General features: G+C 40.3%; 1 protein-coding gene across 1 annotated transcript; it reads left to right on the top strand.

The window, feature by feature from the left end:
- Positions 1 to 341: 341 nt before the first annotated feature.
- On the top strand, positions 342 to 27,142 carry LOC119889567 (tetratricopeptide repeat protein 27-like; the record flags this gene model as incomplete). Its single annotated transcript, XM_038700431.1, has 7 exons — positions 342 to 464; positions 4,934 to 5,074; positions 10,986 to 11,088; positions 14,881 to 15,039; positions 15,190 to 15,329; positions 19,342 to 19,454; positions 27,055 to 27,142. Coding segments are annotated over 7 exons (867 nt in total), but the record flags the coding sequence as incomplete, so codon positions are not given.

Genomic DNA, 27,142 nt, shown 5'->3' with positions numbered 1-27,142 from the left:
TTTGTCGCTCTCAGGGGAGAATTGTTCGTGAGTAAATTGAAAAAATTTAAATGTTGAATGCAGCACGTACTCCTCCTCTCCCCTCATCAGACTGGTACTTTTTCTTCTCCTCTATCACCATCCATCATTTTCTCTGCTTAATAGAAAGGCAGGAAGCATGTCGCTGGTCGTTGCCTGTTTTTAAAACCCTCTAATTGCCCGGAGAGTGAGGTGGCGCTTGCTAAGCTGTAAATGCCATAGGATGTTTCCTGTGTTCCGAAAACCTTAAAGTATCTTCAGATATCTCTCTTCTCCCAAGTCTTGCTGTCCACTAATCTAGTGTCTTGTCTCTCCTGCTGCAGGGAGCTGGCAGTGATGGCCTTAGCCGCTCTTCCTCCACATGTTTTCCCAGAGTAACTGGACTGGTCCTCCGGTCTCCATCCAATCTCAGACCTGCTGCTGCCCCCGCCCTGCTCTCCTCTCAGGTATGATACCATCTCATCACTCTCTCTGCTTTTGTGTCATGTATCAGCCTGTGTCCAGACTGATTTTATATTAGCTAGCTACTTTTGAGAAGTGTTGTTGATGGATGCCTTTTTTCAGGCCAAATTTACTGTAATAGCATTGTTACTGACTGACTGAAAAACATTAGACCTGTAACTTAACTGTAACTTTAAGACAATTATATTCTGCCATATTTACTCTGGGAGTATTGACTGAAAGAATATAATGAATCATGAGTGGATATACTCAAGTGCTCCAAAATGTTTCTAGTTGCACTTACAATCCATTATGAACATCAACTTTAGTGAAAGTGATTTGCACCACTGATCAATAACAAACCATGACTTCTACAATTCTGCCTAATGAGTAATGTAATGTAAAATGTAGTCCGAAACAGAGGAGGCTATCCTAGCAGCTGTGTTACATCATCCACTTTTATAAAGTCTTTCTCTGCAGGTGTATAAACTGGTATAAACAAAAGAGCTCTCTAGTTTGCAAGCCAGCTAGCGAGGAGAGCTTTTGTGACTAGCATTGGCAAGTTACCCACTGGCTTTTGTATTTCCCAATAACAAAATATAGCACAATACATGTTGCATTCACCTTATTCACACACACATGTGCCCGACTGCACATCCGAAAGAAATAATCATCACATACACTGATTGCACAGCCTTCAGGGGCTGGGTTCAGTATCTTGCCCAAGGACATATCAACCACTAGTACAGTGTTGATCTTTTTTCTTGACTTTTGCCTTCAGCTGCTGTAGTAAGCCACTAGTTCAGTAAAGCCTAGTTCACCTACACGATTTTAAGCCCGATTTGCCGCTCGTCGAGCTTAGCTAACGTTGCCGGTTGCCAGTTGTTATGTGTGAATTACACACGACGCATCAAAACGGCTCCCCGACACATTTCTGACACATCGCTGACGTCTGCCAGATATCTAGCATGCCAAATATCTGGAGGAGTCGGCCGACTTGACATCCAATCCAGCCAATGAGAGCAGGCAGCTACTTTTTTTTTTTTTACAGCAAAACACTTTTTACTCACCTCCAGCTCTCTCTGTAGCGTGTGCTAATCCATTCTGTCACCCAATTCTTGTCTTTGTAATTACTATCTTTAACAAATAACAACAGCTGTTTCATGTGTAGGTCACTTCCTGTTTCACATTTACTTTTAACGTACACATGTAATATGTTTATACTTTCTGTGAATATAATCCAATTAAACTTATTTCCACACTTTGTAGACACCTTATTTTGAAAACCAGACTTTGTCACATGTGTTTCCTCGTGCTAAATTCATCAAGTCCGACACAGTTTGATAAATAATGTTGTACATGGTTCTCGTACGGCGTAACATGAAGACTTCACAGCCTCTCTTCAGGTAGGACTCCTCATACTGCAGCACTTGTCTTTGTAAAGAACTGAGAGGACAAGTTGCTAGTGCAGTGGATGTGCTAGGAGACAATTCAGCAGAACAGCGTCTACAAACAACGATTTTTGCGTCTTTCTCAGACACTTTAAATGCTTTCTGGTGTGATTCAGCCTCAAGACTAACAAGAATAATACACCCATCAGCTATAACATTATGACCACTGACAGGTGAAGTGAATAACATCTCGTTACAATTGCACCTGTCAGTGTGTGATATATCAGGCAGCAAGTGAACATTTTGTTCTCAAAGTTGATATGCTAGAAGAAAAATGACCAAGCATAAGGGTTGGAGCGACTTTGACAAGGACCAAATTGTGATGGGTAACGAATGGTCAGAGCATCTTTAAACCTCAGCTCTCATGGGTTGTTCCTGGTCTGCAGTGGTCATACCTATCAAAGGGGTCAAAGAGGAAATTAGTGAGCCGTTGAAAAGGGTCAAAGGGTGCCTATGCTGACCCCTGTCCTGCCGAAAGCACCTACAATGGGCATGTGAGCATCAGAACTGAACCACGGAGCAATGGAAGAAGGTGGTCTGGTCTGATGAATCACGTTTTCTTTTATGTGGATAGCTGGGTGCAATGCGTCGCTTACCTGGGGAACACCAGGATGCACTATAGGAAGAAGGAACCCGTGGAGGCAGTATGATACTTTGGGCAATGTTCTGCTGGGAAACCTGGGGACCTGCCATTCACGTGGATGTAACTTTGACACATACCACCTACCTAAGCACCGTTTCATGGAAATGCTATTCCCTGATGGCAGTGGCCTCTTATAGCAGGATTTGCGCCCTGCCACAAAGCAAAAATTGCTAAGGAATAGTTAGAGCAACACCACGTGTTAAAGGTGTTGACTTGGCCTCCAATTCTCCAGATCTCAACCGAGTCGAGCATCTGAGAGATGTGGGTGGTGATGCCGCAGTGGATTAGACGCATGCCTTTGGCGTGAGAGACCTGGGTTCGAATCCACTGTGAGACCCATTGTCCCTGAGCGAGACACTTAACCCCTAGTTGCTCCAAGGCGTAAGTGGCTTTGGATAAAAGCGTCAGCTAAATTAATAAATGTAAATATGCAACAAGTACGATCCACGGACGCCCCACCTTGCAACTTACAGGACTTAAGGATCTTCTGCTAACATCTTGGTGCCAGTACAACAGTACGCCTTCAAGAGGTCTAGTGGAGTCTTGATGGGTCAGGGCTGTTTTAGCAGCAAAGGGGACCTTCACATATTAGGCAGGTGGTCATAATGTTATGGCTGATTGGTGTATATTAGGTCAGCTCCTAACTCACGCTGAGTACCACAGCATCAACATAAAATGGAACCTTTAAACCTGTACCAGCACTGGTTGTGGGATTTAACATTTCCTCAACTGTGATCGTTCCATTGACTACGATGTGATTGTATTAATCAATATATTTACCATAGTCCTAATTATAACAGCATAATATTGTATATTATTTTAATTATATTTTAAACCAGTGCCAAATATTGATTATGGTCTTCTCTGAATGTTGTAAAGCTTATTTTATGTTGGTTTAAAGTGAGCTGAGCCAGAGCACAACCAGAGAGAGCTGACGGGCACTGTGCAAGAAAAGTGTTCAGTTAATGAAGCATCTCTGGGATCCTAATTACCCCCTGGTTGAGGCGCTCTCTGGGCACTATGGTGCTGAGAGAAGAATTGTGCGTTTCACACTGCCATTACCGTAAATCAGATGAGAGGGCCATTTCTTGTATCAAGGTAATCCCTTTGGCATCAATAATTTATCTGCGCTGTCACATCAAGGAGCTTGTGTTGTAAAGCAGGTCGGCCGTACATGCACGACAGCACAGGTGAAAGGGAGGACAAACATGGCAAAGCCGTTGTCAGGTGGATTAATTCATTTAGGGACTGGAGAAAAAGTTAAATGATCACCATAGGGAAGCTAGGGGAAGTGATGATATACCATTTGTACTTTATAGTAACAATGAGAAATGCAAACAAGCAATTCAAGTGTATAACAGTCCTTTATACACATTAGCCTGACATGTAAGTGTGTGCACATGTGTGTTAAAACTTCCAATCCTCATGTATGGGTGTTTTGATAGTGACAGAAAGGAAGAAATTATGAACAGAAGCAGCTGAAATGAGTTTTACTCTCTACGTGTGTAGCCTCACAATTAGGGACAGGATGCCCCCTGGACGCCTCTGTGAGCAGGTATGCTTGGCACAGTCAGCTGAGCAGAGAACCTGGGTCAGACCCAGAACACGCTGGAGAGATTATTATATCCCATCTGGCCTGGGAATACCTTATAATCCTCAAGTAAGAGCTGGAGGTTGTGGATGGGAAAACAGAACCTGCTCTGAGCTACTGGAAAACATGGCTGCTCTGCTTAATGACTCAGATCTGGATAAACAGCTGACAGTGAATGGATGGATACCTGTAGTGCATTAGTCACTGTATTAATAAGACATGCTAATTTGCCTCTGGGCTGAACTGCTTGAGTGTGCAACAATGTGTATTAATATGCAGCACCCTCCAATACAAAGGAGTAAAGGGAGATTGCGAACACAGGATTGCTCGTGGCAAAACATATTACACAGAGTTACTTTAGTTTACATGGTACAAAAATGTGGTTGAAAATTATTACAGTGATCCATCCCTGGCTGCTCCTCTTCATCCAAACTCAAAGTTATGAGTTAGAGCCAGGCCGCAATATTGGCAGAAATTTCAAAAATCCAGTACAGAAATGCCAAACTAGGTTTGCGGTAATTTAGCAACTGTGCCACCATTACATAGTTTGTCCACCAGAGAGATCTAACAAATTTTACAACTACAAAATGTCCCAATTTGTATGTATCTTTGTTACAATTGGTAAAATACAGGCAATACTCAAAATTAGTCTCTCCATATTTGTTTTGTTTCTTCTGTAAACACATGTGCCTGATAGGAAATGGCAGGACAGGAATCTGTCAGCAGGCTTTATGCAGAGATTTATGCAGATTTGAGTTCAGTCATCTCTATAATGTCTTTGACCGGCAGCCCCAGATGCTGGTTGAGACTATCCACTCCAGCCTGCTCCTGGATGGGGAGTCTGTGTATAGCCTGGTGGCCAATCCCTTCCTCCTCCTGCTGGCCAGGGTTATTCTCACCAAGTGCTCCCCCAAGATGGACAGCCTACAGGTAAGAATGTCTTTCTGTTACAACCACTTCTTCCTGATGAATTTAGAGTTTTTTTGTAGATTGTTATTGTTAATAGTTACTCAGCCCCTAAAAGAACATTTTAGCATTTACAATGCCTTTTGTATTTGTAACCACAGAGAGTAGGCCAGCCAAGCCCAGCTTGAGGACTGGTGTGTTTTTGTTGCTGTTAGCAGGGCTGTATGAGACCTGCCATGGCTTTATAGTGTATACACAAGGCCTTTCTCAATACAAAGTACTTCAAGTTTGAATTAGCATTCTAAGGATTTTCAAACTTGGCAAGTTGAAAGCAGAACTCTAACCTCCAAAGAATAGGAAGACACAATCAGTATGCAGTTGGGACAACAGCATGATTACACTGTTACACTTTAACACAACTGTACACCTGTTGTTTGGGAGGAAAAAAGGACCCAACTCAAAGGTCCACATGTGTTTCAGAGCTTTCAACCATATCAACCATGAGATCCAGTTAACAGGTAAACCTGCTAACTGGATCTCATGGTTGTCTTTACTGGGATGTGAACTTAAAAATATTAGATAAAATCTAATATCACCACTCAGCCTCTTTTTATTCATTCATATTATTGTCTGGCAAGATCTTTACATATAAATAGTCAAAAATAAAATTGGGTGGGGTTACACACATCTGATGCTGGGTGTGCTCAGAGGTAAAAGGGTAGAACACAGCTTATCTGCTTGCTGTTATGTTACTCTTTAACAAGCAGACAACAAGGGGTCGAGGTAGTTTATTTATCATTATAGAAAACAAGGTTGTACATTGAAGTGAATGTTTGTATTCCCTTTATGTTACACACATTGAACTTCGCAGATAATTAAAAATACATTAGAATTTGGCAACATATAAAATAAAACAATATATTAGGGCTGACCCTGAATAGTCGGAAGATTCCGGAGCCTGATTCGACTGTCAATCTCACAGTCGAAGCTTTGCAGTGAAACAAGGATCACACCATTTTGGCGATATGGGGGTGCTCAACGTCTGATTTTACATAGAACCACCAGTTTTCTCCCAATAAGTTAATATACAGCCTGTTACAAGATACATTTCAACGTTTAATGCTGTAAATAAACATGTAAAAAGAAAAAAAACTTTCAGAAAATGTTTTTAAAGTGCGTGAATAAATCCAAAAGTTTAACCCTAACCCTGGGTCGTCAGTGTGCATGTGTACGTGTAGCCCCAGCTTCACTGGTGTTCTGCTGAGTTGTCCGCACCTTGCGGGACATTTGGATAATTTATACTTGAAATAGACCCGCGAGGAACCGCGACGTGCATGCAGTTGTCGTCAGCATGCCATGCACGCAAAACTCTGCACAAGTCCGGTGAATGACAGGCAAGAGAGAGAAAAAGGGTCAGGAATAAGCCTCAGTTTAGCTAGAAATTTACAGTGTTAGTTGAAGCTCTGCAGCTTCTGAAGATTAAAGCGGAGCTATCGTGTGTTACCCCCCCCCCCCGGCTCACAATCGCAGCAAACAAAAACACACATGATTCGACTGTCAACTATAGGCAGCACTTGACGATTCTGATTTGACTATGTAAATCCTTTGTCGTGGACAGCCCTACAATATACACAGTTATTTATATAGATATATACATGGCCTACACGTATAGTCCGCCTCCTCATCCTGCTGGAGTCTTGCACTCCGTCGACTTGGAACACATTCCACCCATAAAGTTGCTCTTACTGTATAAAGCTTTCTTCTTCTTCTAATCTGTACGGTATGCAAATAACCAAAAGTAATATATATACAATAGTAAACTGGCAGTTGTCCTCTGGCCTCTGCTCTCCATAAGTCATAGCCTCTTAAAGAGCATATTAACGCAAAGTCACATAGGGCAGAAAATCATTGTTGCCCTGATGTCAGAGACGTGCTTTGCATCAGCTGTCAGATTCCTGTTCTAACATCACCAGTTTGGATGTGGACACAAGTGCAACGATGCTTTTCTGCTTTAGGTGATTTAGTGTTAATTTTCTCTTTAAATGCTAATGAGTGATTATAGCACTATTCTCCACCAAGCAGTGGGGAGTTGGGACTGGCTGGCTTTAAGTGCTTGTGACCTGACCACCACTCCCTCCAGATGATGATTTTCAACTTCCCCTCCTGTTCCCAACTCTTGTTCATCTATATTCTACCGCCTCTGGCAGCTGCTCACAGCCCATTGCACAACAGTAAATATGGAAGGAGAAGGAGAGGCTCTGCTGCTCAGGAGACTGACATGATGAATATATGTGTGAACATGCTTAGACAGAGCGTGTGTTATATATTGATTTGGTGAGACAGACAATTAAACCTCCATGTAACCACACAGCTGAGTATGGGGTCATCTTGCATTGGAAATGAGGCAGGAGAAATCCTCCCTGACACAAATACGCATTTTACATGGTTCACTTCCAGTCTGTGCTGAACGAGAACAGGATAAAGGGTAAGGGTTTTTGGTAAAAGAGGATCTGTAACACTAACATGGCTGCAAGACATTCATTTGTTTACCCTTCACATTCTGGTCTGATGCAAAAAGCAAAGTGAGGTCCAGCATGCTGCACTCTGGATGTTAACCTAAGCATGTACTTTCTGAGCTAAAGGTATGTTGTATTATTAAATCACAGTGAAATAACATCATTTAATATAAATACAACACTGCCATTCAAAAGTGCTATTTATTTATTGACAGCTTTGTGTGTTAATTACCTCACTTTAACACAAAATGAATTGAACCAAAGGACCCTCTGACAATATTTAATATCTGACTGAGAGCTCACAATGACACTGTTGACAGCTCTACATTCAGCTGCGTAAAGTACAGTTAGCCCCACACATGGGCGTAAATTTCACTAAACATAATATTTCTCAAGAGCAATTTTTGGAGGGGACACAAATAATACTGCCAAATTATCATGTATCACAGGATACGTGCAGACAGAGGGAAGTCTTACTAATATTTTTCTGGCTAACAACACAAAGCAATAGTTTAAATATGACTTAGACTCATAGGTTCACCACGCGGTCATAATATCCTAATTATCTTGTGTCCTCTTATGTTTCTTCTGAGACAGAGGAAATCTCTTAATTAGATATTTAACTGCAGAAAGTCAACTAATCTGCCACTTAAAATCATATTGAGCAAAACCCAACACAATGGTAGATTATGGTATTAGCCTTATATCAGTTCACGCACAAGCGTATCGCCATGCTAGCTGTAGTGAGATGCACCGATTAAATTTTTCTTGACTCATTCCAATTGCTGATTTTTTTAAAGGTCTGACCTGGTGATTCTAATTTTGGCTAGAACTATAATTGACAGCATACACAAACATCTCTTTTAATGGAAAAATATTTTTTTATAAGGATCTCCATCAGCACCAGTATGCTATTCTCACTAGGGTCCATTCAATTGTATGGTCATCATGAAACATTGATTATTAAATAGCAGTTGCATTTTCACTGGGAGGAGCTGTTTTGTATCCACAATCCAACTGAAAATAAATTGCATTTGAATTGATTTTTGTGTTTAATCACAAACCACAGTAATCTGCTCACCTTGCTTTTCCCGTCAGACACACATGTACACACCTACACCTGTCTCTCTCTTTCTCTCTCTCTCTCCCTCTGCCTGTTCTGTCGCTCTGACTTTATTTGTCAGCAGTTTTTGAAGACAACTCGCGTTTTGTGTTTTTTTCCGTGTGGGGAGAAGGCTTATTGTTCGTTACCGATGGAGACCTCCGTGGTATGAATGACATCGCTACGAATAGCTCTGTTCATTGTTGCTTTAACGTTACCTGGTCAGTGCTTTACAGTATCCATCATTATCTTCTAACGTGATACAAGAACGCGTTTGATTGTCTGACAAACCGTGTCACTTTACCTGTAGCGTCGATGACACATTCCCACATCTCAGCAATCGCTTTGGTGAGTAAAATGTTATTGCAAATAATAGAACAGCTAGAGCTACACAAATCAAACCCAACCAACCGTTTAAGTCCCTCAGAAACATCATATTTTCAAATGGAAATACTCAAAATATAGCAACACACCATTCATAGTCAGTCGTAACATTCTATTCATGGATTTATAGATTAAGTCATTGTAGATTTCCCACCAGTCATGGACGTTATGGAATTTCTTTAAGGAATATTAGGATGTTTTACAATGGGAACGCATTTCCACAACTTTGTAAGAGCATAGTTTTCAGGTAATGAAACCCATTTGTTACGCCCCACCCTTTGGTGGCTACATGGGGCGAACAACACTCTAACACTGACCCCAGACTAAACACAGGTAAACACCTTTAAAACAACCACATCAGTGAGATTTAATAACATAACACAATCAATCAAGAACACCAAAAACACAAGAACATAACACAAAATGCCCCAGCTGAGAGGCAGCAAGACCAGCAGTCCCAAATCAAAAAGCCTCCCTCTGATGCTGTTACAGGAGCTTTTAAAGACCGCCTTCCAAGGCCAGGTGGACCTCCATTCAGTAATTAGCTGGAGCACTCCTGGGGCAAAACTAGAAGAAAGAAAAGGAATATGTTGACCCTGGCTCAAGGGAGGCAACATAGAGGAGTCACAAACGTTTATTCTGATCAAAACAAGGTTTATTGCAAACAAAGTTCAACAGACAAAGAAACAATGGGTGGCTGCTGCTGACGACGCTGCTGCTCCTGGCTGCAGTGTGTGAGAGAGAGTGAATGGAGCTAGACGGGGGCTTTTAAAGGCTGGCCAGCAGATCCAGGGAATTGGGGAAATGAAGGGGAGGAGTTTCCAGGATACCTGCAAAACGGCACAGAGTAGCTTTGGACAGAACACCTCCTGCCATAAGCAGGTGGCTCTAAAGCAAATGTCACGTCTCTCAGTTAAATGTCACATCAGCTAACATACACAAATCTTAACTGACTGCATAAACGACCTAGACAGGGCATCGTCCTGGACAATTTCATCAAATGGTGTAATGATTCATACTTGCAACTCAGTGTCTCAAAGACTAAAGAGATGCTGATCGACTTCCGCCGAAACCCTCCTGTCGTGGCACAGACTTTGATCAATGGCAGAGCCATAGAGACTGTCAATATAGGTACTGGGTACCTTCCTGGATGATAAATTTACTTTTGATGCCAACTCTGATTCCATCTGTCAAAAGGCCAACCAGAGATTGTTTTTCTTGAGGAAGTTGAGGGGTTTTAACATTGAAAGATCGCTTTTGAAAATGTTTTATTAAATCTTTTATTGAGTAAATTTTAACTTTTGCAATGATCTGCTGGTTTGGCAATCTCAGCATGGTTAACAAAAATAGGCTGAGAAAGATTGTTAAACTTTGCCAAACTAGAATGATCTTGACCGTGTTTATCAAGAGAGAGACATTCGGAAGGCAGAGGCCATTTTGACGCTTGACACCCTCTTCTTACAGAGTTTCAATTTCTGCCATCAGGGAGGAGGTACACTTTCCCTAAGGGGGGGCAAATCAAACTGATGGTTGAGATAATTTGTTCCATCAGCTGTTGGGTTTTTAAACAAACTGTAGGCCCTGTTGCACATATACTGTAATACAGGAGTTATGGAAACACTGTGCTCTGTGTCTCATGGTAGCTTTATTGTATGTTGATAACACCTATTATATGTTATATGTTCTTATGTCTTCTATTTATTATTTGGTTTATGATGTGTACTGACTACTGTTGCAAACCAAATTGCCACTTGGTGACAATAAAGGCTATCAAATCAAAATCAAATGTACAAAACATAAAGAGGCATCAGACAGACTGAAACTGTCAGAACTGCTGCCGCTTACTCTTCCCATCACCTTCTTCATGAGTTCTCATTACCTTGGACATATTCTTACTGGTTTCTTATGGGGTTTTTTTATATGTATTTTTTAGCTGCTGCCCTGGTGGACCCTGCGCTATATCAACCTGCACCAGCAAATCCTGGAGGCCTGTTCTCCGCAGCTTCTCATCTTGGCCCATAACAGCATGGACAAAGGTCAGTGAACGCTTGAGGGTGGATTATTTTGACCGATAATGCAATTGTGATATGATTTGCAATACTAGGGGAATGATCATTTTTACAACGTTAATCTCAATTTTTTCAAAACATGTACAAAAAGTTATGGTGTGATTTCTGCGGTGGTCTGTACCAAAGATGTTTTCATAAGTCTGTAGAATATGTTGTGTAGGCCAGGACAAATCTGCAGCACCACAATATATAATTTAGAAAGGTGACACACACGTTTTCCTGGCCAAGCAGCCTCAGGACGGTATAGCTTATGTTAATAATCACTTGACAAGTTTGTTCTGCATTGCACTACAGGACTGGAGATTTCACTAGTTTTTCCACACACAGTAATACTAGTACTGTTATTGCTGTAGAAAGAATTTATCAGTGCGCCCTTTTTACCTAGCTCTGTGTGGACAGAAACTATACTGATGCACTACGGAGTAGTTCATTTCCTGAGCAATATCTTTCCATTAAATATGTTATAAATACAGCATGTTTCCAGCTCATTAAAGTTATATGAAATGAAATGTATTGTTTGGTTGTGTTACTCATCTGTATAGACTTCCTGTCGTAATGAGGCACAGAGCCTTGGATTAGCCCCTTACTTGGGTCATCGATTTTTATTAGATGATAGATCATATACGATTTACATGGATCTTTTGTTTGTAAATTGCTCCTATGGGAGATTTATGAAAAATCATGTTGAGCTGTCATTGTTGGCTCAGTGTTGAGTTTGGAGGGATGGATTTAACCCACAGGCTGCTATTTGATGACTACCATTTCCACAGATCTCATGTGTCCACTGGTGTGTGAAGCATGTTGTAGACATTGGTTTCATACAGTATCTGGGCTCACTCTTCCTGTGATGCTTACCTAAACTGTGGCATTGGGCCTTAATGCACTGAAGAAATGAAATAAGTTCTGAGGCTATTGTTTATTTTCATTAGAAAAATAGTGTGTGATAAACTGGTTTAGATATTTTGTGCCTCAAAATGTGAATTTTGTCCGCTCTTCATAAAGCAAAGCTGCTTTCCTTTCTGTTGTTATCAGAGGACATTTAAATGCTTCATTATTGTTTGTTTTGTGTTACTGGAGTGGATTGTTTAAAGGCTCAGGGTGTGTTTGTTGGAGTGCATTCTTTTGTGTGGTGGTTGACAGAGTGTGAAGGGTGAGCGGTATGTGCAGGCTACAAAACAGCCCAATCCATATTCCAGGGCAGCAGCTGGCCATGCAATCCTTTTACCAGTGGCATGAGGAGAGGTAGGGAGGATGCTGTGAAAAGCATGCAGATCCACCCCTCTGAGTTTTGTTTGTGAGTGAGATGGTGCTCAGTAGGGAACGTGTTGCTGACTTAATTTCCTGATGTGTCTTTAATCATACTGCCTTTTTACCATGGGTAGTCAAAACAACACTCATCAACTTACTTTCTCTTTATTTCTTACTTTTAGCTGGCGCATTGGTTGAATGTAATTCTCTGATTAATTACTCAGAGTGGGACAAACTCAAATGAATGTCATTTGTGTGTGTTTGCATGCTGTTTGAGGGTTTAGAAGAAGCAGTTTGTCTGCTAAGGCTGATCTAGCTGAGCCAAATGCTGAATGTTTGTAAGTGTAAAATGTAAATGCTCTGTATTTGTATAGCGCCTTTCTAGTCTTTTTGACCACTCAGAGCACTTTTACACTACATCTGCATTCACCATTCACACACATTCATACACTAGCGGAACAGCCAACCCGCTCTTCCTCCTGAGCCACAGCCGCCCCCACGTCGTTGGATCACGGTAGAAAAACCCCTTAAACATTTAAATATCTCCACTATCTCCATATCTATTACATCATAGCTAATAGCATGGCTAACTAGCTAACATCAGCTAGCAGTTAGCATTTAGCCTACTTTAGTAAAAAGTATCTGTCCATCAGGAAACTCTGTGAATCACCTTGGTACTGTACTAGCCTTAAATAATTAAAAACATCTTTATGACCGGTCCAAATAGTAGCACATTTGTTGATGTCAGAGGAATTATTCATGACAGTTATAATGGTGCCATGACAGCCAAAACCATCCATGACAGTATAATATGTGAACATAGAAAGCTAAATAGTTTCTTTAGGTTTGATGAATAATCCTTCCAGGGGACAGAAGTGTTGCATGTAAATCTCTCCCTCTCTCTCCCTCTCTCCCTCAGCCTTGGTGTAATTTCATGAATGTTGAATAGAAATGAAAGTGTAGGATTTCTGATCTTCAATTATACACATACCTCCTCTGTTTCTGTTCTCCTGCCTGTCTCCGTGACAGGGCCTTCATCAAGGCGAATTAATAATCAGGTCGGATGGAAAGAAAGACAAGGAGCCAGCAGCTCAGGGAGGCAGATGAGAGAGCGAGCTTTGATCCTCCCTCTCCATCACCTCCATGCTCTGTTTGTCTTTTTAATGTGTCACCAAGAACTTTATGAGTTCTTTGGGCCAGGAATGTGAAGAGGGAAGATGTACTTTGATCACATGGATGGTGCTTAGGGGACAACTTGGATGTCTTGGATGATGTTATTACTCCTGTATTTCAAACATTCTCACAGCTTCTTCTCAGAGGACGACCCTTCTCTCTTGTTTTTGTATAACGGGATGTTCACAGAGCGACCTGCACACTGGGATTTCTCCCAGTGCTCCTGGTGTCCAGTCCGACTATGTTTTGAATTAACAGCGGGGCTGGTGGGTGGTGGACGGTTGATCATTAACAAAACAAAAGTACTGAAACAGATATTTGGACCCAATGATGGCATTAAATGCAAAGGGGGGGATCACCAAAATGATTAGGATTCATTCACTGGTGACGACATGTCTGTACCGGTTCAGATCAATCCATTCACCAGAATGTATGTCAGAGGACCCTTCTTACTTTTTTCTGTGAGGTTGCTTGTGAAAGTGTTCAAAGTTTGATCCACCAAACTCTTTTAAATGGACAAATTTGGCATAAATCGCCAGTCAGTATGTGCATATTTATGAGATTTGATCATTGGCATAATTGTCATATAAAGCTGTCTGTTCCCTTTCAGAGCTTTAAGATCTGTTTTCAGAAAAAGCAGATGAAAACTCTTTTAGCAGAGTCAGTAGTGTCAGAGGATCTAAAACAGTTTGAAAATATTAATACAGGCTTCAGTTGCCAACAACGTGTCATCAGAGCAGCACTGCGATAGACAAAGGGGGAATTCTTTAAAGCAAAGCAGTCCCTGACTAACATACGAGGGGACGTGATGGTCATGGAGATATTAGACAAAGAATATCATAGCCTACAGTAGGTGAGGTCACACTGTTGGTGCAACAAAAGGATGATCCTGGACAGTGACTTGCATGTTGACCCTGAGGCAGCTGTCAGAGTGAGAATTTTACTCCTGTTTTACTCTATTTTCCTCCTATTTGCTGCTGTTATGATGATGATGATATGGTGAACAGAATTTTTAATTTTGATTTTATTTTATTAGATTTCGGTATCATATTTAAATTCCAAATTCATTTAGATGAAGACATTTTGTTTGTAAGAGAGAAATTGCCCTTTTAGAAATATAAAGGTAAAATCATGTTTCTCTACAGTCTAGGGCCTTCCACATAACAATTAATAGAGCTGGAAGTTGAAAAGCAAGAGTAATAGTACTGGCTGTTACATACTGATAACAATGATAAACTTGCCGCTTATATATACTTATATATCTGCACATATACTTCCAGAGACTGGATTGTGGGTAGCGATGAATTAATGTGAGCTCTTCTCTGTTCTTATTCACAGTGCTGAAATGCCAATCTCTGTTGTCGGAACACAGTGAACTGGCTATCCAGTTCCACCTGGAGTGTGTCTACACCAGTCTGACCTACTATGAGTACCAGCCAGCCAAGGAACACATCAAGAAAGCCCAGGAGCTCTCAGGGCTGAATATCAATATGACTGGTATGTAAAGTACCACAGCATCTGGTCTTGGATGATAATTGAGTCACTTTTAGAAAATGCATACTGTACATTCATAACAGGAGGCTCTAAACCCATATTGATGAAACCTTGATGAAAAATGTAACAACTGATTGCATCTGCTCAATCAAGGTGCTCTTGGCAAACGGACCCGTTTCCAGCAGAAATACTTGGCTCAGCTCATCCTTGAGGTCAAGAGAAAGCAGGGCCAGCCAGGCCAGATGGATGATGAGACCAGTCCCACCCCTACACCTCAAGCTAGCTTGCCCAAGGTATGAGTTTCTGTTGTCGTCTTTTAGAATCAGAAACAGGTTTATTGTAATGGCCACTACAGCTCTGTGCAAGATGGTGCTGGGAGCTAATCAAAGTTACATAATGTTTTCAAAAAAATAATTTTCTGCATTTGACAATGTCTTGTTCCCATGTAGCTATATCTTTACCTTCAGGGCATGTCTATCAAATAAATTTACATAAAGCAACACACACACTCCGGCAGAATGGGATTTCATATAACAACAAAGCTAACACTAGCTGTGCCACTGCTGCAGTATAAAGTTCCACAAAACGCTACTCGTGTTTTTTTTATGTTGCTACTACTCTTGTTATTTAGTTGGCTTTAAAGGAGGCTTAACGTTCACACAGTTTCTCTTGGTTGCCCCTCAGGATTACAACATTAGTCCAGAATTGCCCAGCCTACTCACAATACTCACTCAGTGGTCATCTGCCCTCTTGGCCTGTGGGTCTTGGCTGTCTTTTCCCATTTATCTTAAGGATCCTGTTGAAGGTCTCCAGGACACCTCTGTAAAACTTTCATGCATAGTAACAAAAACTGGCAACATTGAAATTCATAACAGTGGAATGATTCGGTTTCTGTTGGAATCAGAGGGTAATTGAGCAAAGGCACCATCGATGCGTCGTTTAAGAAGTAGGCTACTTTTGCTTGGCGGCAAACGTCAGACCAACATCCACAGACCAACAACCAGACAACTGCTTTACCAACACAAACATCACCCGAGTGCTACAAGTTATACTAAGGTGCAGCTCCCCGACACCCAGTTAACTCATGACTGCGACATTACAACACAAACTCACAGGGAACAACAAACGCACCTGTGTACATTTTCAGCTGAGGACTGCTTACTTTGGCTAGCCTTCAACTCAACAGTCAATCATGATTTCAATTAAATGCTAAAGTTGTTGTTACTGTTACCTTGTCTGTGGTCAGCTGGCAGAACACCGGCTGCTTTCTGATCAGATACCGTCGTGCTGTTGCCGAGGCGACAAAAGTTTCGTTTTACGGTGGACGGACTGTGACACAGACAGAGTGGTTGTTTTCTCTAGCTTGAAATAATCCCATACTTTGGACACTTTCTTCTTTGTCCCTCGCTATTCTCTCTCTTCCTCCACTTTGCAAACAGCTCCATTATAATCACGTTGTGTTGACAGCGTAAGCGCGATGTGCGACAGTAATAAATGTTCGTGTAAAACAGTGTGCTATGTAGTTATATGGATTAAACGAAGCTTACAATTTAGTAATCGATTTAATCGATGAATTGTTTCAGCCCTAAAGGCACCTCGTGCATGGCTGTGACTTCAACTGCAGGCTCGTCCTCTCTCAGCTGCATTTCTAAGCTAATATAGCTTGTAACACTGATTGGACGTCAACATAAAATATGCTAAATTGTCCCTTTTAAGAAATGATCTAGTCTAAACTCTGCTCTCTAAAGATGGAGCTCCTGTTGGTCCGCTCTAATTCACCTAGCAGCAATCTGACATCTTTGGTAGGTTAGAGATGATCTTGCCCAGAACCAAGTGTTTGAGATCACCCTAAGATCTGCCTTTTCTGCTAACCAGGATCTTCAACAGGGGCAAATAATTTGTAATACCCTGCATCATCAGCAGAGGGACACATCCACCACTGGACCCTTAATACCATATGAAGCCCGTTGCTATTGTCAATGTAATGGCATCCCCGTGCAACACACTCCACTCTATCTCCATATTTCTCTTGTTTTAAAACCATCATGTGACTGCAAACATTGCCTAGCTAATTGTGATCCTGTGGGTGAGTGAGTTTAACCAACAGCTCATAGAGAAGCTTTGTATCTAAAAATGCCAAGAGAAAACCAAAGCATCACATTTTGTGTAGCTGTACTCTACAAGAATCCATCTTTACATAGTAATCAAGTACATGTGTACCTGTTCAGCAAATCTGTGATAATCCTTCGTTAATCAGTTCAACAATGTAAATTCACTTCCCTCAAAGTATTCACTACATATATTATATGAGTCAATTCAAATCAGATTTATTGGCATGAATGTATAACAACAATATTGCCAAAGCTATAAATAAATTACATAATAACAATTAATTTCATACATTTCATTAGATAAGTAAATAAAACAGCAAAAGTTGTTTGTGTGTGTTAATAAAAAATAAAAGAATAATAATAAAAAATATATAAAATAGAAATTACGTAAAATAAATGTTAAAAGTAAATAAATAAAACAATAAGCGTGTGTGTGTGTGTGTGTGTGTGTGTTAGAAAATGAAAATAATATCTTTAATTAAAATAAATAACACTAAGTGTGTGTTTAAAAAAAAAAGTGTGAGTGTATTAATAGACAAAAAATAAGAAATTAATTAATTAAAAAACAACTAAAAAATCAGTATCAAATGTGAAATTTAAAAACAAAATACAAATAAAGAAACAATTACTAAAATATCAAACAATCAAATTAATAATTATTTGAAAATTAGTACAATTATTTATCAGTCTGAGTTTCCACTGGTTGTCCTCACTTCATGGCATGAGGAGACATATTTTGCAGCAATAATTTGACATTTGGGCATTTCTCCCAGTAAATAGGGGAGTTTCTGTGTGTCTGATATACATTTGAATTCGGGGTATATTTGGGAAATGTTTGCAAAGTGTTTTTGTCTTAGTGTAGAGTCTCTCCTCTTGTGGTAGCCAGCTCTGTCTGTGACAACCCTTTTCTATGGCCAGGCTGTGTTCACTCAGTCTGTATGTTGTCAACATTTTTCTTAGTTTAGGACATTTTATTGTGCTCAGTCTGAGTCTGTACAGACAGACTGCAACCTGACTGGCTGGTGGAGGAATGCAACTGCACAGCGTTAATTCTAGTGGTTTACAAAGAAAGGTTGAGAGCATCTTGGTTTTAAAACAATGTTAAAACAGACATCCACACATACAGACTGTCTGAAGTTGTCACAATGGTAAGCCTAATTCACAAACATTTACGCACGTCAGTCAGTGCAGTTGCTATTGAAAACATTTTTTGTTGCTATGTTATTGTATGATTTGGTCTTATGGGAAAAAATACATTTGATACATGCATTGACTATCCATCAGAGACATTTTGAGAGGTCTTTACACATCTTTTAAACAATACCCCACGCAGGTTAAATTTCCTTCCAATTCTGTTGCTGCCATCTACTAATCCGCACATATTAGAAAAGCAGGATTCTGGTCTGAGAGAGCTATTCTAGGCCTTATCACTCCTACTTGGGTTTCTTCATATTTATACTACACACAAAAATTCTACATGGTTCTAAAATATCTTAAAACTAAACTTTGTGAACCACGCAGAATTCCTGCTAACAACAGCCACCATAGCCACAAAAGATGGCCACCCCAAGAACTGTTACCAACATGAAACCCAACACAAATCATTGGAACAATGACTCATAAAGCTATCAATCAGAGCATGCATAACCTTCACCAAGGCTGCACAATCCTAAACATTTCAATAATGACCAGGAATATTGGGACTATGTCGCACATCAGGTATTCAACATTGAAGTGATTGATATTCTTGGTTAGTTTTATAGCCCTTTGAATTAGTCATGTAGCTGTAGTGCTATCTTTGGGAGAATGCCATAACATTTTGCACTGAAGCTGTTCTTGAGGCTCATGGTAGCCTTACTCCATACTGAGTCACTGTAAATTAAACCACAGGTACTCTGTATATGGATGTAGTGATTCTTTAAACTGACTGTTAGCTTATCAGTGAAAATTAGATAAAACATGAGCCATCCACTAAGCAGCATGCATGAAGGATTCAGTCTTGGAAGTTGAATGTCTCATGGTAGTTTTTCATTTAAAGGTTTTGGCTGCAAGCAATTTCTCAAAATGTAGTCATGCTTAATCCAAAAAAACATGCTGGCACACTTAGCAGCTCTTTGTTGTTTTCATGTGCCATGGTTCATGACTGCAGCATGTATGTACACATCTGACTCCATGTGTGTTTCCATGCTTACAGGACTACAGTCTGTCTGATGACACCGTGCTGGATAAGCTCAATTTAGCGGAGCCAAATCAGTATGAGCTGCCTGACCTCAGCGCAGAGGAGCAGGCCGTCATCCTGGGCATCTGGTAAGTCCTTAACCTCCGAGCTTAGCACTGTTTGTGCAGCATTCTGTTGAGTTGTTAAAACATAGTGAGATTAAAGGCTGTATGAGTTCTTCACAAGGAGACTGCGTGTATGTTGTGTTAATCTACCGGTTGTGTAACCTGAACTTCGGGAAAAACTTGAGGTTTATACGTTTATCTGTTACATGAGGAGAGACACCACCTCCTTTTACCTAATATGTCACTCTGACTTTGCTAACTTGCTATCTTGAAAAAGATGTTTTACATGGTCATATTGCTGGACAACCTGATTAACGGTTGGTCATATTTAGTTTCCCCTTTGTTTTTTTTTTACTTTGTTTACATTTGTTATAATAACTTGTTAGAAGAGAAAACCTGCTGTCTGGGAGCCTCACCTGTAGGCAAAGGCTTTGGTGTAGTGCGACATATTAGCAGTGGGCGTGAATCTCAGATTAACTGTTTTGTAAAGTTACAAAAGTTGTTAGATATGTGGAGTTAAGACAACTGACTTTACCTCAAGACTGTTAAAATGACAATTTCACCCTGTCCAGATATAGAACCTCTCCCTGAACTAGGAATATCAAGTTGGACAGAGGCCATAAACTAAGGCCTCCAAAATGGATCTCCACAAACACACACAGGCACACACAGGCACACACAGGCACACACAGGCACACACAGGCACACACAGGCACACACACACACACACACACACACACACACACACACACACAGGCACAGGTCAAAGAAAGAGGCCAGGTGTTTAGCAATATTGTCCTGGATTGTGCTGTTTACGTGTAACAGTTCTGATCGTTAAGAAGAATGAAAGCTTTCACTTTCCATTTATCTAATGCTTAGAAAATAAGAATTGTATAACTGTTTATGACATTTAAGAAGAGTGTTGATATTGTGGAAAGAGATATGATTAAAACACTTGCAAATAGACTTTCTTAGACATTACTCTTCGCCCCATCACTGTTTTAGTTTAAAGACGGAGTTTTGAAACAAATACGATCTGTCCACAGCAACGTCTTAGCTGTGTATCAGAGTTGATCTTAAGTTGTATTAAAACGACTGAAAACGCACATATAGTGGCTGTTCACGTACACTGGGCATGCACGTGCCGGTATAAACATGAAGCAGATGGTCTATTCCGTAGTTACAGAAGATTTGGCAAAAGAATAAGGTAATGCAGATGAAGAACTGCACCAGACTTACATTTTTACCAATAACGAGCTGGGACTGTTACTGAATGTAACATGGGAGTTAAAAGCAGCTGTGGTGGCGGAAAACAGACTGGGAGTCATTGCAAAGTAAATACGGTAACATGCAGAGTGCAAGTGTAGGCTAAAAGTGTTATCTGCACGGTACAAAATATTTTAATAAAAATACCAAATCAAAAACTGTCAGCAGCATCGTGTTTCTACTTTGCAGGACTTATGAGACCCAATCAGAGAGCCAAACGTGAGTGGCTGCGTCATTGTTTCTAAAGTCCTTCGTTTTTGCCCGTCTTCACTAAAATGCTAGCCGGAGTTTTAAAACGAAAAACTGGGTCGGCGATGTTTTCAAACTTCTCCGTTTTAGGTCTTTGTTTTTGTCGTTTTAGTTTGGACGGGAGCTGCAAACGCAGCAAAAGGTCTCCGTTAAAACTAAAATGCAGTAGTGTTGATGGGGCCTTAAAGTAAGGATTCTTAAAACACAGAAACCTCAAGGGACAAAAGACGACCTCCCAGTGTTGACACGCCCTGGGAGAGAGACAAACTAAACATAATCTGAAGCTGAGCTGAATGTTACTCCCTCATTTAGCACATACATTTCTGAGTGGCAGATAAATAAAACTTGCCTGCTACAGTAGCAAGCGGTGTAAAAAGTTCATTTCAAACTCTGGTCACTTCACAGTATGTATATTGGTCTATCGGTAAATAGAGTCTGTAGCAGGTTTCAGCACTTTCTTTTCTACTCCTGTTGTTTTTTTGCAGATGTCATTTTTCACTTTGTGATCTGTGGTTTTCCTCTAAATTTATGGCTCACCTACTGTAAATGGTGAACGTATTTGTAGCGGTGGTATCAGAAGGTTGAATGTAAGATATTCAACATAATATAAAACCATTCAGCTTCACTGCAAGTCAAAGATTAATTCCCGTGTAGCTGCTGGGAATGCAAGGGTCAAGTGAAGGTCAATGGAGCAGTCAGTGAGATTGCTAGGAGATGAGCAGAGGGTCTGTCTCAATTAATAGTAAATCTACACACCTGCATGCTCCAAGACATTATCAAAGATGACTATCTTGTACATTTTGGGTCTTCCACAGAGTAAACAAATAAGATTTATGCAAAATTTAAACAAGTACTCCATTGTCGTTTACAGATCTACGAAAAAAGCCTTGATAAAATATAATCTCTCTCCTGCAGTGACTTACCCTGGTATCTGTCATCGCCTTGTTGATGCATGGCGTAGGCTTGAATAGAACTGTGGGGTAAATTGGAGACACATGCTCATATTCTGAAAGTAGCATTTCTCTTGTCAGGGCAAAGGGAAAGTTATCAGGGAAACATGCATTGCTGGACAAATAACTGTTACTGGATCCATTCAGCTATAATACTGCACTGTTTGACATAACACAAATACACAGGTACTTGTGCATATAAATGGAAAAGACCTAAAAAGATGCTTCGGATAGCAGTTACGCACAAAGAGCACCAATCAAGTTGGAGTCATTACACAGCTGGTGTGAACAGTTGCATTAGTTAAATTAAAAGAGAACATAATTCTTGAAAGAGATGCATGACTGAAGAATGTGAGTGAAATGTGTGTGGGCAATTTTACCAGACACACAGGGCTTTCAAGAATTTGGAAGCGTCTTCATTGTAAGTACGTCTTTTATTAATGACAGCACATCCCATGATGTGATTACCTTTTATTACATTTTAGCCGGGGGTTTAAAAAGTTGAAACGTCACTGGTCAGGAGTTCTCCGTGGTCCTTTTAACTCTGGAAATGTGACCTTGTCTTCTCTTTTCTTCCTCTGTGTGTGACATGCTGGAATCTTTTACATTTACCTTTTCAGTAAGGTACATTAAAAAGTACATATTGGATTCTATACTTGACATCAAAAGCAATGTTCTTAAACTGATTGACTTTGTCGATTAATACAGTGTGAAATCTGACCCCATGATTCATGTACTGTTCAGCTTTGAAAGTTCATTCTTGACCTTGGAAATAGCAGTTTCACTAAAAGTCAGAATCTACTTACTAGATTGTTCAAGAGTATAAACTTGAGTTTTCAGGGTCAAGAATTAACTTTCAAGCTTAACCAGCTCAAATAAGTCTGTAGAAATGGTTGAAAGCCATGGGCGAGGCTAGTACATGGACCTTGAGTAGAGCTTCTTCCGCAAAGTGAACACTTTGTCAGTAGCTGGTAAACTTAGCCTAACGTTATAGGATTCAACCTTGTCAGAAATCAAGTATTTTTACTCTCATTCCAAACTAGCATACTCCAAAGAAAAGTCGCCCCTTCTATATTGTTTAATTATGGAGATAAGATCACTTTGTTGTCATTTTGCACCTCTTTGTGGCTATTTTGCATTGCATTGTGATTATTTTGCATAATTTTTGTCTTTTTGTGGTCGTGCATCTGTTTATGGTCATTTTGTGTAATTGTGGTCTTGGTCTTGGTGATCATTTTGCATCTTTTGTTTTGCATTTCTCTGTGGCAATTATGAGTCTCTTTGTGGTTGTTGTGCACTTCCCAAAGAGAAATAACAGTGACTTTAAACAGAGGCCCTGGCACATGGGGAAGGCCCAGGCCCTCTAATCCATCCATGTGAATAATTCATTTTCCCTTCAGACCCTGAAAGTCTAAATCAATTAAATTCTCTGAAAGCTGAAGCTAATAAAGATTCAGGTTCATGATAAACACTGGCTGGCTTTTGAGGTCGAGGAAGTAAATAAATTCAAAACAAACTATTAGGATCAGTCTTCTTCAGCAAACTGTGATTTATTTAAATCACATAACCTAACCTAACTTTACGACCCCAAAAACTAGAAATAAACTTTTGATTTATGTCTTCTGATTGTAATGAAAAGGGATGTAACCACAATAAATCTTTAAAGGGGAACTAAATTGGTTTGGTCTGCTTTTTATCATAGGGAAGATTTGTCTGTAATAATGTCAGTGCCTACCCACGGTCCGCATGGTGTGCCAAGAGATACACAGCAAACCCTAGGAAATATGTCCCACTCTCACCAAACACATACACAGATTCACACACTTTCAAAAAGAAAGTAAGTCAAAAGGTAATCTTTTGTCCCATACAGGCTATCAATCTGACGGTCTGATTTATAAACCCTATCTATACCTTGTATAGATTTGTCATCTCTATGTAAATCTGCATAGTGGCCTCTGTAAGAGAGAATCCTCAATACTTCCCTTCCACAGCTGGACCTATAGGGCTCTTTGGCCTTCTCTTCACTGTCTGGCTCCTTCCCATGCTAATAATTTATCGACCAGTGAGGGCTGCCTGGAGCATTGAGTGTAAAGGGGTGAATAGTAGAGGTGTGACGAGACACCTAACCCACGAGACGAGATTCAAGATTTGAAATTTGAGATTGGGTTCACAAGATCGAGACGAGATTTTAACACTATTTTTTAGAAATCTTTATTTAAATTTTTATATTTTTATATTTTATATACATTTTGAGCATTGACCACTTTAATTCCTGCATTCTGATGATTTTTTCTGCACCAGGTTATGGTGAAAATGTTTTTATTTATGTAAAGAGAAACAAAATTCAAGTAGCAGGTGACAATTCAAACTCTGCGGCCCAACTCTACCAGAATCTAAGTCAGTGCAGCTCTCAGTCATTCTGTGCTGCTATCAGATCTGTTTCTCCTGTAGATAAACTTTAAATATATATATATATATATATGATATCATCCCTGCTGAGTCATGATTTAGTCTTCTCTCCTCTTTGTTTCTTTGTTTGGGGAAGTAACCTCTTTAAATGTGATTGTGGCACCTTTTCACCGCAATGATGATAAATTATTTAATTTTAATTCGGTTAGAAACTCCTGGACTTTATTAGTTCCCGTCTTTGAGCAGCTTTTCTGCTCATGTTCAAAACTTTCTGCACATTCAGAATCTCTGACATGTCCAGAAAAAACACTAATGATAATATTACCAGACTAACGTCATCATTTAATGAGAAGTCTACCTGCCCCTTACTCTGCTTTGCATTACGTTACTGATCCGCTGGTAGTAACATTTCAGACTGTTTGACCGACGCAGTTTGGGACTGCATGTTGCATGTGAAACCGAAAGTAATTGGAACACTTATGATCAGGCAGAAATCTTTAGCAGCTCATAAAGTGCTCACAGTCCCAAACAGAGCAAGGTTGCGCCTCAGTTATTTAGATATTTATGTTGCAAAACTCTACCAGCTACATTACCACTCATCACAGCTGTCTGGACTCACAGCGCAAGCAGCGCGGTTCAGTTGATCAGGGCGTACGCCGATGTTGCGTCAGCTGGGCGGAGTTGATTCTCTCTGTGAGTCTATCTTACCAGTTAATTACATTTGTATTTCACTGTGTGAGAAAATTAATGTGTGGCTTGACAGGCATGTGGAAAATGTCAATTGCGTGAATCTTGCGAGACCGCTTTTTACCTGATGAGAAATATCATCATAATTTAATCTCGTGGAACAAGATCTCGTCACACCCCTAGATAATAGTGTGAATAGTATTAAAGGAAGTAAGCTTCTTGTATTCGCCTCTAGCAGTGGCTGTGGCTCAGGAGGTCTGGATGTCAAGGTGTCCTTGGGAAAGATACTGAACCCCAAAATGTGTGTGTGAATGATTAGTTTCTGTTTCTGATGAGCAGGGGGAACCATGGATGGGAGCCTCTGCCATTAGTGTATGAATGTGTGTGAATGTGACATGTAGAGTTAGGGGCTTTGTGTGGTCAGAAGTCTAGAAAACGGCATACAAGTACAGTCTATTTACATTATCAACCCATTGGAATTTTTACCGTATTAAACAGTAGAAAATTGAAAGGCATACTGCATTATTGCACCTAATCTTCCTGAAATCTAAATCCTTTAGTCCGGAAAGAAGTCAACCTCCTCCTTAAGCCAAAGCTGGACTTTCTGGTAGCACCGGCACCTACGTTCTATCTAAGCTTATGTATTTCATCTTGATTTCTGAGAGGAACCCAAAAGCAGATCGGACAAAAGGGAGTGAGTTTATTGTACAGTTATGGAATGTGCAACAGAGTGGACTGGCAGATGAGGGGAGGAGGAGTCCAGGAGGCTGCTGTATTGAGGGGAGCTGTCCGGTGGGCTTGAGAGTGGGGCTTGACCCACGTGACTGAGTTCCAGATAGTGAGCAAACAGGGCTGAAGATCCAGGGCTGAAGATCAGAATCAGCTAATGACATTCTACACAGCAATCCATCTCCTTCTGTTATGACACCTTTATGGCATAATCCAATAAATGAATTCAATCATAGTTTTTTTCATTTCAACACTGAAAGTCTTTATTCTGCTGGCAGCTGACACCAGACTCGAAAGGGATAAGCCCCTATGTTTTTGGTGACCCTTTGACTTTTCATCTAGCACCTTCATAAGGTATATTTAAGAATGTGAAATGTCAGAATAATATTAGAGAGAATAATTTATTTCCGCTGTTATTTCTGTCATCACAGTTTCAATGGGTCAGAATTTACATACACTGCCTTTAAATAGACTGCTCAAAATAATTAAGGGAACACTTACATCACACATATCTTGAATAAAATAGTTTGAAGTTCCAAATCTTCACTGTACAATGTAAATTCGCTGAGAACAAAATTACATAAAAACAGTTAATGGAAACCAAAATCACAAACCAGGCTGGATTCAAAATCACACCGAAAATCAAAGTACAGGGGGATCCAACCTGTGTGACTTTCATCACGGCAACATAATGTGTTTCAGTAGTGTGTAACATCTGAGCATGCTCCTGATGAGACGGCAGATGGGGTCCTGGGGGATCTCCTCCCAGACTTGGATCAGGGCATCACTGAGCTCCAGGACAGTCTGTGGCACCACTTGGCAGTATCGGATGCACTATACATAACATCCCAGAGGTTCTCAATTGGATTTAATTCTGGGGAATATGAGGCCATTCAATGGCATCAATTCCTTCGTCATTCAGATTCTGAAACCATACCATTGTACAGATGAACATTGTACCTTCAGGTGTTTGGAAATTACTCCCAAGGATGAACCAGACTTCTTTTGATTTTCCCATAATGTCAAGCAATGAAGCACTGAGTTTGAAAGTAGGCCTTGCTTAAAACACATCCACAGGTACACCTCCAGTTGACTCAGATTATGTCAATTAGCCTATCAGAAAGAGCCTTATAAACATTATACCTGCTATACACCAACATGTTAGCATAAGCATTTGAGCATGTTAACATGCTGACATTGGCTTAAAAACACCATTGTGCTTACGTACAGCCTCTCCAAGCTGCTAATATGGCTGTAGAGTCTTAGTCTTGTTTAATAATGTGATATGCTGTTTGATAATTTATATACTATTGACCAAGAGTGTTGTCTTTCAGCACTGACTTCCAGAAGAATAACCCTGTGCACAAACTGACTGAAGAGGAACTCCTGGCCTTCACATCTGTAAGTCATTGCTTATTGTGA

This window comes from Micropterus salmoides, unplaced genomic scaffold (assembly GCF_014851395.1).
Source record: "Micropterus salmoides isolate LMB-PRFRI ecotype aquatic unplaced genomic scaffold, ASM1485139v1 Ms_hic_scaffold_545, whole genome shotgun sequence".
NCBI lineage: Eukaryota > Metazoa > Chordata > Actinopteri > Centrarchiformes > Centrarchidae > Micropterus > Micropterus salmoides.
The sequence above is the reverse complement of the archived record's forward strand: the minus strand, read 5'-3'. Positions and strand labels throughout refer to the sequence as shown.